Source organism: Poecilia latipinna, unplaced genomic scaffold (genome assembly GCF_001443285.1).
Source record: "Poecilia latipinna isolate Pla-1442-1.1 unplaced genomic scaffold, P_latipinna-1.0 Scaffold573, whole genome shotgun sequence".
NCBI classification, from domain to species: Eukaryota; Metazoa; Chordata; class Actinopteri; order Cyprinodontiformes; family Poeciliidae; genus Poecilia; species Poecilia latipinna.
The window spans coordinates 664,472-683,314 of record NW_015113189.1 but is presented as its reverse complement, the minus strand read 5'-3'; the positions used below and the strand labels follow the sequence as shown (position 1 = coordinate 683,314).

The window sequence follows — 18,843 nt, the reverse complement described above, 5'->3', positions numbered from 1 at the left end:
AAGCTGGGAAATTCCAACTTCTGAAGTAAAATGAAACACACGTTTTGACAAACAGTGTATATTTTTTATTTTCATCTGACTGGAAGAAGTTTAGTGCAGTCCTGCAGAGAGACGGTACAACATGGTGGCACTTGGAGTACCAGCCTTTTACTGAGCTAGTTCTAGTTATAAACAGTCTGAGAAGCACTTTAAGAAAGCAATTTGTTCCTGATTGTAAATATGAAGCAGGTATTTTGGCAGAGCATTTTAGGTCTGCTGACAGAAAGATTTAAAGAGCGAGCGGACACCCAGTGGGAGCTGTAAAGGGCAGGAATGTGTGTGCAGAGTGCAGCTGGACGACTGCCGAACTGTCAGACTGCATGTAGGTAGTGTCAGCTGGGGAGGACTATTAGTGTAACAAGAGCTGATGGTATCATCATAGAGATGGGAATACAACTGCATAAACAATGCAGCACTTTTTTTTGTTAGCTTATAATGTAATTGCGTTGCTTTTTTCCCCCACACAAATTGAATTATTACCTTTGACTGCAGAAGCATAAAAAGCTCATTGGTGGTCGACAACTTTATTACAAATTGTTTATCAACTAACATATTGTGAGTTTTAATAGTTTAACTACTAATTTTATTTTGTAAGTCACATAGGATTGCTTTTCTCTGCCATTTTTTTGTAGAATCACAGCTTATAAGTTATTTTTAATGCCAGTTTTCCTGTTTGTTTTGACACAGATCTTTTGATCTGTTGGTTTTCATTTCTAACTTTTTCAGTGAACAAGCCCCAAACTTGACCCAGAGCACAGATAATACGGCAGAGTTCAGTAGAGGAAGGTTTATTTAGCTCACATTTTGATTTCAGTTAATCTGTTTGGAGGCCATCCACTGAGTTATGAGAAATTAATAGTATTCAAAATTATAATTATTTTTCTTTTGTCATTTACTTAGAAAAACACAAACACATTTCTAGGTATAAAAGCAGATAATAATCTTTCACTTTTTCTTCGTCTAGCAGTTGACTTGAATTTACCTTAACTAGGATTAAATAGTTGATTATATTGTCAGGAAATCTAGGTGTGGTTAATATACTGACAGCAGGCAGAATAAAATATTTGAAACCATTACAAAGTTATCTAATGACATTTAATCATTTTAGATGCTCTTTTTAAAGTTATTTCTGATGTACATGCTTTTCTAAATGATGCATCTTCTACAGTTTATCTCTCATCTACTGACTTCAATGTCTTTGTCTCTGGTGCTGGTAAGTTGAGCTGCATTTTCATTTCTAAAACCAAATTATGACTATTTTTAAGTGTTTAAATCTTTTGCTCACCATCCATTTGCAAAGCTTCTGTCCCATCAGACTTTGGGGACACAAGTGTCACACCTCATGGCTTCATTTTTTGTCCCAAAAAAAGCAAGGTTATTTTTTTACTGTCTGACTACTTTTTTGCCACAGTACCTCCTCCTCACCTCTAAGTTTAAGTCTGGAGGGAGATTATTTCCACTGCTACCTTGAGGGCAGGAATTTTGATGAACCATGAATTTTTGGCTTTCCTTTTTTATGCTTTATCCTTACTAGAACAGTTCTGTCCATCAGAGAATAATCTGCATGCTGTTTTAAGCATCAATTGACTTTTTTTAGTTGAATTGTGTTTTATATTTAATTTTAACTTTGCTATGACACCAAAGATTGACATCGTTTGTTTCAGATTGCTCAGGTTTGTGCCGCTGCAGAGTAGCAGGTTTGGATTTGAAGTATTTTGATCATATTTTGTCATTTTCATCTGAAGTTAAGGATCCTCCTTAACAACAACACAAAAATCTGTAAGGGAAAACATCTTTCATGAAAGACTGCTATGCATTTTGGCGTTACTTTTATCATAATAGCATTCGGTTAGTATATGTGTCTTTTTTAAGTTGTGCCATTGATTAGTTGTTTAGTCTGAAGTAAACTGGCACTCAGCCACTGCTATGTAAAGGCTATAAGCTTTGATATTTGCTGAAATCATCTGCAGTGCAAACTGTAACTATCTCAATCCACCTGCTGTTATTAAAACAACTCATGGAATAAATATGTGCATGACAGTTTTCAGTGGTTTCTTGTTAACTCGGTGAATGCGTTTCCCCTCTGTGCCTGACAGATAAAATTACAGCTCATCTGGGCATCTCTAACCAAGTAAAATGTTCATTTCTTACCTGCAGAGGCATTTTCTTGTAATTTCTTTGGTTGCGCTTCACCTCCTGCCTTGACAGAACAGACAGCTAGACGAGTAAACTTGCCATGTATGGTTCTTGTTATTCACTGTTTGAGTATTCAGAACTTCACCATGAAAGCAGAAGGGTTTTTTGGCAGCAGCGCCAAGGTTTACTGCCTGAGGCGATATGCAAAAACGAGTGTCTTCCACATGAACTTGAACTGATGCCACTTTGCTTTGCTATGAAGATGGGATTTGATAATCCTGTGAAAACACTTTTTTTTTTTGTCAGTTTAGTCACTCTTTGTTCTTTTGGTCCTGAGCATAAGGCAACAGGATTAGAGTTAAAGTTTGGGTATTTTTAATTTTCCAGACCCTTGGTGTCATTTTATAGCACAATCAAATATCTGTTAACTTAAGTGCTATATATGCTATATATATCAAACACAACTTAAATGATATTTGACTTTGCAATTTGGTGCCTCTGTCTCTTTAAGAAGCTCCTATTCTTTCTGACACTCCACCTTCAGCCCATCATCACTGTATTGTGTTTCATTGTCAAGTATATTGTTTATGTTAAATGAAAACATATTGATGAGTCATGGTTTAGTGGTTCATTGGTTTACTATGTTGGCTACAACTGGAGAAACCCAGTTTTGGTACAGAGAAGACATTTGCAGTCAAATACTTCACATTTATTTTGCTGTTCTTTAATGGTTCATACAGAATAAGTCTGATAACCCAGCTAGACTTTCTAACTTAGTGTAGACTTGTTTTGTTTTTTTTTTTGGTTTTTTTGAGTAAATTACCCAGTTGTCTAACATTATTACATCCAGAAGCACATCCATAGTAAGGTAGAGAACATATTGAAGAATGTTAAACTGAATACAAACACAATTTTTCATTTAGAAAAGAAATCCCAGAAGGAGGACTTGCAATGTACAAGTATCTTGTAGAGATTTAATAGAGATACAGTTCAACATGACACTTATGGATTACAGTAGACGCTGCAACAATAAACCAAGGACACCATCATCTAGTGGAGAAAAATGCAGCAGGACAGATATGCTTACATCAGCTGCATCAAAGACATTCTTTATGTTAATGCACAGCCCGCTAATCAGTTTAAGGTTAAATACAGAGGACTCAACAACACTGATCAGCACTGACACTGTTTTTTTCCAGTGTTCAGAAATATTGAAATGCTTTGATGAATCCACCCATGCATAATTTGTTAATGACAGCAATGTTCTGGTGACAAAAGCTCACCAAGCTCAACATGTTATTATCTGCAGCAGCGACTGGAATAAGATGGGACGAGCTCAAACAAAACCCCCGTTGTCATTTTACAAGGAAGGTTTCTTATAGTGGCTCTGAGTCACATTAGTTACATGTTACAGGTACGTGAAGAGCCGTTATTAACCTTTTCAATTTATCATGCTGGAGCATAGATTTTTATTTTATACCAACCTCCAGAAATAGACTTTGAAGATACCAATAATTGTGAGCTTTCTATCCGACGGTGCTGACAATTAGTTTCTAAAGATCGGGAAGCAGAAACAGCCAGTTGATGTTTGCAATTTGCCTGACATAACTTACACTTAGAACAAGCTTGATGGATGGAAGATTGCCACGAGATCTACAGTTTTATTCGCCTCCCTCATTTTTCATGCGCTTGCCACCGACTCGGGCTCACCTGAGCGTTCACCGAGGCCAGCATGAAACTCGTATCCTTATTAATCATCCACAAATTCTGCCTTCCTCGTACACATGCATGGAGCTTTGCACAGCCGCCATTGTTAAGCATTTTTAACCCAGCCTTCACCAAAATACTCTCCACCTCATTAGCGTGACTCTGTTAATGTTTGATTGGGGTTTGTATATCACTCACAAGCATTTTACTCCAGTGTCTCATTTGATCTGGGAGAAGGAAGGAAGGAAATGTATATGAATATAAATGTCATGGCTCTGTGGTTAGAGGGCGATGTGTAATTGCATCAGACGCTTGGGTTGACTATATCCCTAATTAATGTATGATTTCCCACATGCTTACAGATTGTAAATTGAATACGTTCAGCCTTTGAGGTGTTCTTTACTCTGGCTGCTCAGTTGGACTGAGAAACCGTCTTTATGGCTCTAAGCTAATTATTCAGCCTGTGGATCCAGGCTCTGGAAGGATGCCTCTGAATCTCGCTTTAGGCAGTATGAGTCTGTTTTTGTGTGTGTATTCCACGTAGTAATTGCTGGAGGAATTAATAGTATGTGCATGCATTTCACATCCCAGTTCTGCATTTCTGTTTTGTGTTTGACCTGACGTGAATTATGCATGAATGTATTTTACTATTTTTCAAAGTTCTGGTTGAGCTCCTTGGTTATGAGGCAATATCTGTGCATGTTTATGATAATTTCTTATTTTGAAGGAAGCTGTAAGGTTCATGAAAGGTTTCTTTAAATTATGTGGAGGGTTTCTTGGGGGCGGAGCTCAAGTTATGTTTTAGATATTTCTGCTCAGCAATGTGTTTAAAGAGAGTTACACATTGCTGCAGAACACTCATCCTTAGACCTTTAGGAGCAATTTAGGTTTTTGTCAAAATAATGTCAGAACTGCACATTTGACTGTTCCTGCAGCAGGTTTGGCCTTTGATCTCCTCTTTTGAATATTGCTGGAAGCACAAACTTGCCACACGATGTGATGAAAAAACATGAGGTCAAATAAATTGGAAACTTTAACAAACAGAAGTCTGAAAAAAATGTGAAGATAGATGAGCCTGAGGGTGTTTAATTAACAGATGTAAAAAATAATGAAAATATATTTTCAATCACACTGGGAGATGAAATGCTCTCAGTAATAGGCAGAAGACTGCTGAATGCTAATGAGTGATACCTCAAAATGTCCAAAGCAATGCATTGCCTTGCTGGATGATCAAGAGCTCAGAGAGTTGGCTCTGAAGCTTAATGGTGATTTGTATCGATGTCTATTTTCCTTCTCAGTATTGAACAGCTATTTCCTGTTAGCTAGTGTAGTATTTGGAGACCCATTAAAGCTGAAGACAATTGTACTGAAAGTCGGCTCTTGATGAGAACTGAAATGTAAAAGCGAAGCCAGAGTCCAACTGCTAATGCTGTTTTAATTTAACGCTGAACATTTGCAATAATATGTACTTCTGTTTAATTGAACCGTCCATTGCTCATACTTCATAATGTTTCCAACCGCTTTAACTTTTACATTGTGGAATATTTGCAATTCTAAATATCAGTTGTTAGAAATATGTATATGTGAAAATGCAGAGTGCATAATTTTGACTCCACAGAAAGTAAATCTAAAAGCTTTTGTGTGTGTGTGTGTTGCCGTGGAAACTATGCTGAATATCGAAAAACATTTTTGCTGCTTTGACTTGACTGAACAAAATATAACAATTATTTAAATTGCAATAAGGATGTTACTGATTTGGTGCAGTTAATTATAGTTTTCCCCTGGGAAACATGAAGTAAAAACAACCATATTCCAGTTGTTTATATACATTTAACTAAATTATAGTAGGTATGGTTTGATGCAAATTCTAGCATAATGAAAGAATCAAAAACTATCTTTTTTTGCACCACTCCAAAACATTTATGCACATGGTTTGGGTTTGAGGAGAATTTGGCTGTTTTGCCTGGAGGAATTTGAAGCCAATGAGCGTAGAATGTAGATTTTGAATTAACACCAAGTGATGACAAATAATTGAAATCATATTCCATTTTTTGTGTATTTACAAAATAGCACAAAAACACACAAAAAAAGAAACTGCTTGCTCTGCTCACTTTAAAAAAAATATAGAAAAGAATACTGCACATTTACTGCAATAAAAAATGTGCAGTATTTTAAGATATCCAGGGACCCAATTATCTTTTATGAAAACAGTACGAAAGAGGAAAGGTGACACATTGTGCTGCATCTGTTTTGATCATTTAAACCCTGAGAGATACTCTGATTCTATCCTTTACAAATGTCGTACACTGATTCAAATTTGGTAAATAAGTACTCGGGTCTCGATGTTCTGTGTCAATCTTTTTTAATTTTAGGATGACCTGGCAGTTCTTTGGGTAACTTCCATCTCTTTATCACTACACAGCCTGTTGGTTGAGTTCCAGCCTCACTGTGCCACATTTAGCTGTGCCCCTGGGCATGGCACTTATCGACTACTGTAAGTGTATAGGTCTGTGGATGAGTGTGTTTGTTAGAGCGATTGACTGAATGTCTCTCTTGTGTGAAGTGCTTCAAGTGGTCAGTATGACAAGAAAAACACTACCATTTCTCACCCAGAATATTTTTGTTATTGTTTTTTTTTCTCCCCTTTTTAGTTTTTGATATTCAGCTCTTATGTGACCTAATTTGTTAACAATGTTATTTTAGGTTGATTGCCTTCATTTCTGATATTTGGTCACCTTTATCAATGACACTGTTTAGCTATTTCTAGAGGACACCAACGCATTTAGAGGATAACCATCAATGAGTTCTGGGTCTGCATCTTTATGACATGGTTAGCTGACCCCTAGTCGATGCAGGTGAGTAGCCGCTGCACATTCTGCTTCTTTTAGTTTTAGTTTTAAAACTGGTTTCAAAATCAATGTTCAATCTCCACACTTGGAAAAAATAGATTTTTAATATACTGAAAGCACAAAATTTTATTGATGTGCGCTGCATGCAAACGCCTGCCGCTTATCGTTCTGTGGCTGCTTAGCAGCAGCAGCAGCAGGCAAACAGAGGGGGGCGAAGGACGGCACAAGTTAGCACAGAGAGAGACAGGCGCTCTCATCAGTGACGGACTCACCGGCAGCGTGGACAGAGCTGTGGCGCAGGCAGAGGAGGAGAAGAGGTGACACAGGGAGGAAAAGCTGCCTGTAAACTGGAGGAAACCACAGGAGAGAGAGGGAGGCGGGATAAACAGAGTGATCACAGAGGAGAGAGAAGTCATTCAGAGCAGGGAGAAGGAGAACGCTGGTAAAATCAGACAAGGACCCAGACTGAGGAAAGCGCACGGAGGAGCCTTTCCTGACGGAGGCAGAAGCCAGAGTGTGTGTGCAAAGTGGGAAAGAAGGAGTACGAAAAGAGGAGAGTGAACCTGACCAAAGGCTTGCCTGACACAACAGAGGAGGAGGAGGAGCATGAGGGCAAGTTGATAGATTTGATTTGAAGAGATTATTTTTAGAAAGAGGATCGAGGACATGACAGGAATACTAACATGAGAGATGCACTGTCTAAGTCGCGGAGAAAAACTATGGAGGAAGAGACCAGGAGCCGGAGAAAAGGCGGTGAGAGATGTTGAGATCAGTGTCACTGAGTGGATTAGCCTCGCTCAGATTTTCTGTAGAAAACCTCTGTGCATGTCCGTGAATATGCATGAATGCCCTCTTTTAAATGTGAAAGCATGTTGTGGGTTTCCAACTGTGACGATGCGGTTGAGAAGCAGATCAAAAACTACTTGAAGGATCCCTGAAGAAGCTAATAAAACCGGCCAAAGCTGAGCATGAGGAGAGGAGTCGGCGCATCTAACGTGAGAAAGCACAGAGAGACTGAAAGCAAACAAGCTTTAAATATCTTTTTTGTATTAGAGCTTGTACTGATTTCAGGAAAAGATTGATAATAATCTCTGGCTGTACATGTCTGAAAGCCTGATGGGCTTTGGAGCACTAAGCTACAACTCCGCAAAGTAGGGAAAAGATGGAACAAGAAAATCTCTGCTAGGACCACCACAACCACACCAACCAATCCATCACCCCTGTCATCTCATTATTTTAATTATCTTCCCTTCCCACATTTGTTTTTGTCTTTCCTGCTTAGCCTTTGGTATTTTTATTCTGCTCCCTTCTTTCTCTGTCTCTTCTTCATCTTTTTCTTCCCTTTGCTCTCTCTGTCTTATCGTCTCTTGTTCACTGTCACACTAACTGCCATGGATGCTGGACTCGCTCATGTAGAAGACACCTTGCTTAGAGCACATTTGCCTCTCTGGTTTGTCTCTTCTTCCCCTGCTGAGTTGAATGATTGGAGCAATTTTCAGACTGAGACTAGGAATGAGGACCAACAAGTAGCTGCTGCTGCTGCTGCTATGTGATGGGCAACGTTAAACCACACAACAATCTGAGTACTTTTTGATGTACACACAATAATGCTGTGATTGAGTGCATGGATAGATAAAGGCTATATAGTGGATTTCTCCTGGAGCTACATGTTGGCCCCTGTCCCTGAGGCCTGGCCAGGAAATGACGCCTCTCCTGCGGTTGTAGGAGCGTTGTGGGCAGCGATGGCCCTGCAGGGGCACTGTCTCCGGAGGGGTTCCCCAGCCATGATCAGAAGGGCTCGCAAGCGACGTCTCACGAAGCCAACTCTGGCTCAGGTCACATCCACTCTGTTGTCAAGGACACGTCTACACGGCCTGCGGCATGTTTGTGTCCCTGGAGGTTCTGTTGGCCGCCGGGCGTTCTGGCTGCTGGCTCTCTGCACCTCCCTGGGGTTGCTGTTATCCTGGTCCTCTAACCGACTCCTCCTTTGGCTGTCCTTTCCCACGTACACACGGGTCCACACCGAATGGGCCAAAGAACTTGCCTTTCCTGCTGTCACTATTTGCAACAACAACCCAATTCGCCTCTACAAACTCACAAAGAGCGACCTGTACTTTGCTGGCCACTGGCTTGGCCTGCTGCTGGCTAACCGGACAGTAAGACCTATGGTTCTGGACTTGATGCAGGAGGACCATCTGGCCTGGTTCAGGAAACTCTCAGACTTCAGGCTCTTTCTGCCACCCAGAAACTTTGAGGGAACCAACCTGGAGTTTATGGACAGACTGAGCCACCAGCTGGATGAAATGCTTCTGTCATGCAAATACAAGGGAGAGCCCTGTGGAGCGCACAACTTCTCCTCCGTAAGTCCAACTTTGAGTTTTGCATTTTCTGGAAAATATCTGAAAACTTTAAAGTTTACACAAATGTTTACACTGCCCCCTTTTCCCTTCAGCTACTTGAAAAGTAAAACTTTATTATCTTAACTTAAAACTCATTTGGATGTGAAAGTTACACTGATGAAAATGCAGAAAGGATGATGCCATTATTGTTTAAAAGGACATTGTTTTATTTAGCCATGAAAGCATCCTCTGGACAACAAGAAAGCTGAAAAAGGATTTGACAGTGACGTTATGAGTTGATTTCTCCTTATTTCTTCAGTGTAAACCATCATAAGCCAAAATTGCCATGTTCATATATTATTGCTGTAAGTTTGTAGGTTTTTGTGCCCACTCTTCCTCATTTGGCATGCTTCTTTACAGTTCTCTCATCTGCATGGTTGGTTTTATTTCAGTTGTCTTCAATTAAGTCACATCTCGCTTGAGCTGAAGTCTTGCCATTTTTATCACAATCCCTTTGAAGAAGTACTTTTGCATGTTTGCTTTTGGTTTTATTAGCCTTGTTGATAATTGGCATATATATTCTTTTGTGGGTTCCCAGTTAAGTATGGACTACTTTGTAAACTTGTAACTTTGCTTTGATCATCACAAGATTTGGTGACAGTTGTTTCATCCGGTTTCTCGGGAGCTACAAACATCTGCACCATACGATCCATGCAAAACACTAAGAGGTCACATGACGTAGAGAAGAGCAGTGCCTTTCGTTCTATCAAATGACAATCAACTTTTGATAAACTCTCTTGTGGAGCCAACTGTGCATCGTCCAAGGAGGTCAGTACTTACAAGTAAGAGTTTTGCTGCTGTATGCAAACTAGCGTGACTCGTATTTACCTCAACATGTTTTCTTATTTTTCTTCTTCTTTTAAAAGGATAGTTTAGGACATGCTCAGCACAACATTGCAGAGTAAAATTAAGCTGTCGTGTTCACATAAATTTCTCTAAATGTTTTGTTTCTTAATTCTGAAGTTATTGCTCTGCTTTGCTTTGTGGAGTTTGTTTCACTATAAATGTTTAATTTTTGTAAATTATTCATAAAAATGGACAATGCACTTTAATTAACATACGTCAATAAGTGAATCAGGTATATTACGTTACTGGCAATGAATAAACTCTTCAGGGCATATAGCCTGATGCAACAGTTTAGTGTGCAGCTCAAACTCAAATGATTCAGAGCATCTACATGAATTAAGACAATTAAACTATCTTTTTTAATTGCCCAAAGCAAACACTGTATTTCAGCAACATTGAATAGTGTTTTCAAAACTTGTATGATTAGTCTTGAACTATCCTGTGTGTATCTGTGTGTTCAAAACACAAGGTCCTAATGCCATTTGAAAGCAGCGTGACATTTCTCACAGCACTCAAACTCAAAAATCATGTTATCCTTTCAATCCAAACTCAGTACAATGCTACTATCAGTCTCTGTTCAGTGTTTGTTGATGGGGGGGTTGTGATTACTTGAAGCTGCTTGTTTTCTATTTGTTTGTCCAGCTCAAGTGGGAGGTCCTGATCTACCTGCCCTCTTGGTCTTTTTTTTTTCCATAACAGAAACACAACAAGACTGTCAGGTGAAAGAAAACAGATAATTTCACAGTGCAGGGTAGAGATTTTCCTCCCATCCACTAAAACCAGATGTTGGTTTTATTGCTGCATCAGAAAGGTGTTGTTTTGTTTTGTCCTCTTTTTTTTGGTTCACTCTGTTGAGGTAAAACACTCAGTCAAGTGGATCCTGATGCAAAGATTCATTTCTTTTGTGAAGTCTTTTTTTTCCCTGATGTGCTATGAATGTGAGCTGTACGTGTTGAGTGTGGGACTGCAATGAGTTTCTCCTGCCTGAATGAATTTCCACGTCTGATATGTGTGAACACTGCTACGGGTGGATCAAGCTGCTGATGGAGATAATGTTTGCTGAGGGCAACCGCTGTGCAAACTTGAAAATGTAATTGGTCTCTTCAAAAATATCTGCAAAACTGGTGAAAACATTTGGGTCAATTCTGCTGAAGCTGCCTTACTAAATGAACAAATAGACGAGGTGTTATGAGATAGATTTCCATCTTAAGCACACGTTTCTGTCAGTTTATTACAGGTAGTCAGGTTTTCTGTGCTGAATAGAGCAACACTGAGTTATCAGTCCTCCTTTCTTTCTCGCCTTGTTTTTACGTTAAAACTGGGTCTTCTGCTGTTAATACGGCCTTGATGGTTTCACTAATCTCATTATCCTCCTGTTGCAAGTCAGCAACGACTCCCCGAGGCCCCTTTGGTATCACTGTCACCCCGAGACCAGAACAGAAGCAACAGCCACATTAAATGAGATACCGAGAACACAGGTGCAAAGGCAAGGACGGAGATAAACATGAGAGGGCTTAAATTGTGTGTAAATTTGTATGACGTGATCGAAGGTGAGTGTGAAATCTAGTTTTGATTGGATTTGGTTATCACCAGCTTTAAAGTCCAGAGAATGCTTTGAACTGTCAAGCAACGAGTAGTTTCAGGGGAGAAGAAGAAAGACAGATGTCTACAGGTTGGAAACTCGAGATGACATGGAGGAAAAGGTGTCTGGCTGGGAATACAAATAGGACCCATAACTCTGGACAGCCCCTTGAGCTGCGGGGTATCATGTGCCGATTCCACTGTATCATAGAGAGCTTGTCCGTCTGATCAATAAATCTATTAAGCCTGTGATGTAGTTTATGATGGTCTATTTTCCTCCACATATCCAGTAGTGATGTACCCTTAGCTGTCCCTCGGCGAGGCCCATCAGCAGCGAATGACAGAAAAGGAAGAGCAAGGCAAACCGTTCTTGCCTTCCGCAATTAACGTAAATGGCACCTTAGCAGGCTGAGCCTCTGTACGTGAAGAAGATACACATCTCCACCCCGTTTCCCAGAGCTCCATCTAGAACATAACTGCACCAGAATGACAAATTAACAACTGCTATGGGTTAGGGAGCAGCACCTAATCAGACCGTAGGCGGGGACTGCCTTGCTACTGTGATGCATCAGCTCTGTGTTCATAAAAATCTCATAACCGCAGCGACTCAGTTGCTGCAAAAGAGTCTTAAAGAGTTTGGCATTGAGAGTTTACAATTTTGTCTTTTTCCTGCTATTTATACTGTATTTAATCTGACTGGCTAAACTTCATGTTTTGGGTGTAACGATATGTCCAGCTTGCTAGGCAGTTCACAAGGTTTTAGCAATATTCAAGGGGCTTACTTATATCAGTAGATCACAGACGATCCCTACCTAATTATTGATTTACCCAGCACTTTTCTCTGGAATGCAACTTGAAGTTATTTGCAGAAAGCTTGCCTATGCAAAGATTTTTACAAAGGACATATCTATAATGTTTGAAAGAAATTGCAACTTGAGGAGCAATGCTACTTTGCATCCTATTGGCTGGCATTTGCAAAGCTGCCAATCCAGGAAGCTTTGCCTGGATTGGCATAGAAGAGTGTAGATGCCAAGATGGTGTCCACTGTGTGTGTGTCATGGTGTATTTGGTGTTTTAAAGATTTTCTGTTCAGTTTATACTCATCCAGTTCCGATTTGCTTAAGATTTTACATTTTTAATTATGATCAAATGTGGTCTAGACTCTAAAGGCTTGAACTCACCACTGTTCAACACATTTTTAATCTATTGTGTCTTTTGTGTTTTTCTGACACTTGTTGAACAGTGACCCAATACGGGCCAATGTTACTTTCTAGAAACCACAATAGCAGTGAAGCAGTTTTTATGGGTTTTACACGTCTTTCACATCCTGATTTTGCTCCAAAAGTAAGTGGAAGAAGTCAACGACTGGGAGAAAAGGATGTAAAAGTAACTGTCAGCCTGTCAATCCATCCATCGCCTATAGCTGCTTAACTTGGAGGACTGTAGGGGAGCTGGAGCCTATATCTAGAAGTCATTGAGCGAGAGAACCTGGATAGGATGCCAGTCTATAACAGACATGCAGGACAATTATGCATGCACACACTAAGAGCGCATTGATACAATTAACAGAGACCACATACAGAGGTAAACCATCTTGCTTCAAATCAACACTGCTGTCAATTCTCCCTCCTGCAGCTCCTATAAAAGAAAATTCTTAGCCGGAACTGTATAAGAACATTTCCTATGAAACTTGATGATTTGTTTGTATATCTCCACCTTCTGGGAGAACATTGATGTTGTTGTACCTTTGATTGGAATCCATGAGAGTCTGTAGCTGCAGAGTTTTTACAAAAATACTGAATGAAACATGGTATAGAGTAGAAGGGCAACCGTCTCTTCTATAAATATCACACATTTTCACTTTCTCTGCTTTAGGAAAACATTGCTCTAGAAATTCCTCCTTGATTTGGTTTAGCAGCCTTTATTCAATGTGAATTAATAAAGGCTTGTTCAGAACAAATAAACCAAGCATCGACATCCAAGCTATGATTATAGACTATTTACTATTTTAGGATTTAACAGAACGATGTTGTTCAGTCAGTAGTTTTTCAGGCTTGCTGTCCGTCATTTTGCTTCCAGTGCTTTGGAACCTTCTGTTGACTAACTTTGTTTAGTGAGCACAGACTAAATGAACAGATTGACTGAAGCTTATTGTAAAGCAGCCCTAAAAGCCTGATCTATCCCTGCTGAGTGCAAAGGGGCCTGTGATTGAGATTTAAGCACATCCTGGTAATAATGAGGGGCTCTGACCTTTTCGGTAGGATTATAGAAGCAACACCGTAAGCTATTGATTTGTACTGAAAGAGAAGAACAAGAGTGGTTGTCAGATGGAAGCTGTAGCTCCAACCAAAGCAATCTCATCAACTACAGGTCGTCCCAAGCCAGCCATTACCATCACTCCTGATCCAATTTCACTGAAGCTCATCTGGTTTGTTTTATTTGCTCCAACGTTCCCCATCTGAAGCAGGAACAGGCCTTCTGTTTTAATTTGAATGACTACATCGCTCTCCATCACTGCCTCGGTCACACCCAAGGCCACTGAGAATACTCACCTGGACTTCTTATTTTAAATCAAGTCCCAAATGCAGATGCAATTATTCTACACTAAGACTGATGAGGCTGTGTTGCTGCATAAAACAAACCATAACAACATAAAATGTTACATGTTGTTCTTTTCCCTTAATATTACTGTTGAACTCTGTAGTCAGTGTCCAAGACTTAAATTATGAGTTTTGTTTTACAGTGAAGAAAACAACCAAAACAGTGCCAAGTATTTATATAAGACACAGAGCGAGTAAAGGCAGAGGCGTTGATTGCAACTTCAAGAAACGCGTATAAATGCTTTGCTTGACCTCAAATCTCACGCTTTGCTACTTTTTATTGCGTACAAACTTGCTTTACTTTAAATATATGCACAAAACCCAGAAATAAATAAAAACATTCGCTCTGAGGACCTCCGGGCGAGAGCCACCCACTGGTTTCTTCGTATTGAGTGTTGAGCTCAGATTTTTAGATGCTAATGGAACTAATATAAGAAACAGCCTTTAGCACAGAGAAATGCACTGAAAAGTCATAGATTACCCAAGAGTTGCATCAACAACTCTCAGACAAGGTCAACAAAACAAAGGTGATGTATGATTATTGCAGGGAGCTTCTGTTGAGTTGCACTGTGTTGCACCACAGAAGGCTACGTGTTAATTTTACGACATTTTGGGATCAAGGTTGCGTTAAAGGTTCAAAAGCTAGTTTGAGTTCCCGCTTTGTGAAATATCGCAGTATGATTTTCCCATAGCAGGCAATGTTAACAACTTCCTATTTATTCTGGTCAGCTGGCTTCTCAGTTATCCTTCCAAATGGCTCTTTGATTTTACTTAAGTTGATTTTGTTACGTTTCAGTGTTTGTCCCAACAACGGAAATGTAGAATAGACGTCCAAACAAACTGTATTTATATTTGCATCACTTGGCAAAAAAGGAATTTTGCTTGTATACTCTGAGAATAAAAAATGTTGTATTGGCAGCACCTTGTTCTCTTCTACTATGCTTTTTCAGCATTGCAGCAGAATACCTGAGCTGGCTGCTGGATCTGTTGGTGGCCTTGTTGGTTAAAATTAACCACTTCATCTCAGCCATTTGAAATTGGAAATGGACATTTTATGTTCTTATTACATGTTATACAGTGATGTTTGTAATTATAAAGTGAAGTTAAAATGTAACACTGTAAAATGTGTGAAACTTCTGCACATGTTTTCATAATTATAAATATCTCAACAAATTAAGTCTTATCTGGCTTTGGCTTTTATTGAAAGTATTAAATTCTGGTTAGATTTTTCAGATGAGGGAAATAATTGGATTTTAAGCTCACTTGTGTTAATCATGTTGTAAGAATACAAGGGCAAAGTAATTTAGATTAACTTGAAAGATCTGGTATTGTGTATAAAAGAAGTGCTTTATAGTTAGTTTAATAGAAGCTGGAGTTTTTCCAACCTGTGGAAATTATCTTAGATTTCAGACATGTTAAATTTCCATCCATCCATTTTCTTTACATCCTTGTCCCTTAGTGGGGTCGGGAGGTTTGCTGGTGCTTATCACCAGCTAACGTTCTGGGCGAGAGGCTGGGTCACCCTGGACAGGTCGCCAGTCTGTCGCAGGGCAACACAGAGACACACAACCATGCACACACACACACACACACACACACACCTAGGGGCAATTTGGAGAGGCCAATTAACCTGACAGTCATGTTTTTGGACTGTGGGAGGAAACCGGAGCACCCGGAGAAAACCCACCATGCACAGGGAGAACATGCAAACTCCATGCAGAAAAACCGGGGCCGGGAATCAAACCCAGAACCTTCTTGCTGCAAGGCAACAGCTCTACCAACTGCACCACTGTGCAGCCCGGGTTAAATTTCTACACTGTAAAAAGGGAGGAGCAAAAATCAGATCTTTGTAGCCATTTGTTATCTCATTTTGCCATAGGAATAAAATCATTTGGATTTATGAACAGCCTCCAGCCTGAGCCAACGTTAATTATTTCTCTTAGAAGAGGCACCATCACACTGTAAAACTTCAGTGATATTTTCAAAACGGATAAAAGGGTAACAGGTTTGACATTTTAAACTGGTTTTACTATCTTATGATTAATTGTTTTAAGTTGATTCTGGTTTATTATAAGAAAACATTAAACCCAAAACAGAAAAATATGTATACTCCTTAGAGATTCGAGTATTTTTAGTCCACATGATTCTTCTAACTGCAAACATTAATGTTTCGTAGTGGTCCTGTCAAAACATCACTGAAGGCAAAAAGTTAAAATACTTGTAGAATCACTCAAAAGGATAAAAAATATCAACTTTGCTGTTATCTTTCCAGCCTTCCTGCAGTCCTTCAAATCTAAAACTCTGGCAGCCTGAATGAACTGCAGACACGTCTCAACGTGTCAGAAAATACAACCTTTTTTTAAATCACTTGCTTTTATGTGCTTCCTATGACTTCATTTTTTTTTTCTTTTCTGATATTTCCTTTACCTCCACAGCAGAGTATTGTTGTCAGAGCAGTGTAGCTGTGCTTATTACGGTGCGTTCATGAATTCGAAAAATATCGGATTTTCGGGTTTGCAGGGTGGATCAACCTGAAAGTCACCGGATTCTGGTTAGCTGCCATTTACTCGGTGAATATCTCTCAATAATAAAATAAATAATGTTGTTTTTGGTTTGTTTTGGCATTTTTTAATAGACCTCTGTAAAAGACATCAAAATTACCTATTTCTCTAATTCACTGGAAAGAAGTGAAGAATATGTTTATTCCTCTTTTAAAAAAAAAAAATCTACATTTTGAGTTCGACACTGACTTAGAAAATTCAGATTTGGTCTCAGTTCCTCTAACTGTGTGACTGTACATAACTTGTCTCCATCAGGGTTTAAAAAGTGTGCTTTGGCATCAGTTTAAATCCAATTGTAGGAAAACCTCAGGTTTAAAAGCACTGGGTAAATAAAATGCAGATTTATGTGTTTTTGACAATACCCTTCATGCTGTTTTTCCATCTCGCTATACTGTGGTCCCTTATTTCCATACTGGCATGCCTTTCTCTGCAACAATGTCTGATCTGGTGACATTCGCACCATCTGTGAGCTGGAAAATGAAGCTGCCGTTACTTCTCACTCTTCCTCTTTTTATCTCCTTTTGAAACCAACTCAGCTGTAATTTCACTCAGGAAATGGACCTGCTGGTTGAAATTCTATTTTTTTCGTCCGGACAGATATCACCTCTTTTGTGCACCACTAGTTTTCATTTCAAAATTCACAAGAATAAAGTGAGGGAGTGGGGGGGGAAAGTAAATTTCTGTCTTTCCTCCTTCAATCTTTTCTGCCTTGCAGGGCGCATCTAATCTTCTGCTTCTTCAGTCAAGTGGTTCCTCTGTGAGCAGGTTTTGGTCTGGTGGATGATTCGTGTAGACAATATATATATATTTGAATCACCGTTATAGTTATTATGTTAATCCAGCATCTTTGGACTTGTTTAAAACGAAACAAAGAAAGTATGACAATAAATGTAAACACAGTAAAAAACTAATTTGTTTCTGCTGTAATTTTGTGTAATAAATAAATAATTCAACAAACAAACTTATCAATTAGTACTTTACTACAACTTTGAGTTTTAATGTAAGTGCTGTGTGGGAAGATGACACTCTTAATTGAAGGAAAAAATTGGCATATTTTCAATTAGTACACCATCTTAAGTTATTTCTTGTAGTTATGTTTAAATGTTTTTTTCACTAAATTGTTGATACTATAATGATCGTCTGTTTTTTAATGGAAGCTGAGAAGCGAGGAGGTGGTTATGCAAGTCAAAAAGAGTAAATATAAACTCAAGAGAAAAAGTTCACAGGAAGATTGTAATTTTTAGATTAAAAGTATCAGTTTTTCAGTTTATTGTTATAATTTAAAAATGTAACATCTTGTAATTTTTTGTGTTTTTCCATGTGTTGGTAGATGGTGTGAAGATGAAGAACAAATTACAACACTTTGTCCTCATCTCAGTCTCTCCTTTCTGTTTAGTCTTATCCTTGCTCGTATCGTTTGAATAAATTATGAATAACTTCCTTTGTTTGCATCAGCTTTGAGCTGTATATTAATTATTTAGTTGATTTTTTCCAAAATTAAAAGCAAACTTTCCAGAAACTGGCCTTTTCTGCTCAACTTGTAAGATATCTTTTATTATTATTATTGCTAATATTGTATTGGTCGCCATGACTGCCATATAGAAATGCAACACACACACACAAGTAATAATAAAGATGGATGTTTTACATTTAGACTTGTGGATGCTGAACTCAGATGGAGGGATTCCCTCCTGTACTTGTTCTGCCACAATGTAAGCTCCCCTAAAACGAATCTGGAGAAAAACGGAGCTATAATCCAAGAGGGTATTTGTCGCTATCAGAGCATTCCCAACGTTTCTTCCAGCTGAAGCTGATATATTTCCACAAAAGGAATATTGGTGAATCTACAACAATGATTAAATTTAAATCATGACACGGTATACAATAGTAATATGAAGGATAAAATACGCATGAGCCTGCTGATCTGAGAATAAACACCATCGAATCAGACATGCTTTTCTTTCCGTCATTTTAATTTGAAATCAGTCTTCGCCAATAATAATGAATCTTCTCACTGACAAACTAAAGGAATGTAAAATAAGATTGGCTTTTTATGTGACACAGCGTGAGATGTTGCAATGTTGCTCTTAATCTGATGAGAGGAAAGAGATAAACATCTCAGCTC

At 38.9% G+C, this 18,843-nt stretch overlaps 1 protein-coding gene across 1 annotated transcript in view; it reads left to right on the top strand.

Moving 5' to 3' along the window:
- The first annotated feature begins 6,958 nt into the window (after nt 1-6,958).
- The window catches only part of asic2 (acid-sensing (proton-gated) ion channel 2), a 117,351-nt gene continuing 105,466 nt past the window's right edge, over nt 6,959-18,843 (top strand). Inside the window, exon 1 of the mRNA XM_015041964.1 lies at nt 6,959-9,091. Coding sequence (XP_014897450.1) covers nt 8,399-9,091 — 693 coding nt within the window. The 5' untranslated portion in view covers nt 6,959-8,398. The remainder of the gene's footprint in view (nt 9,092-18,843) is intronic.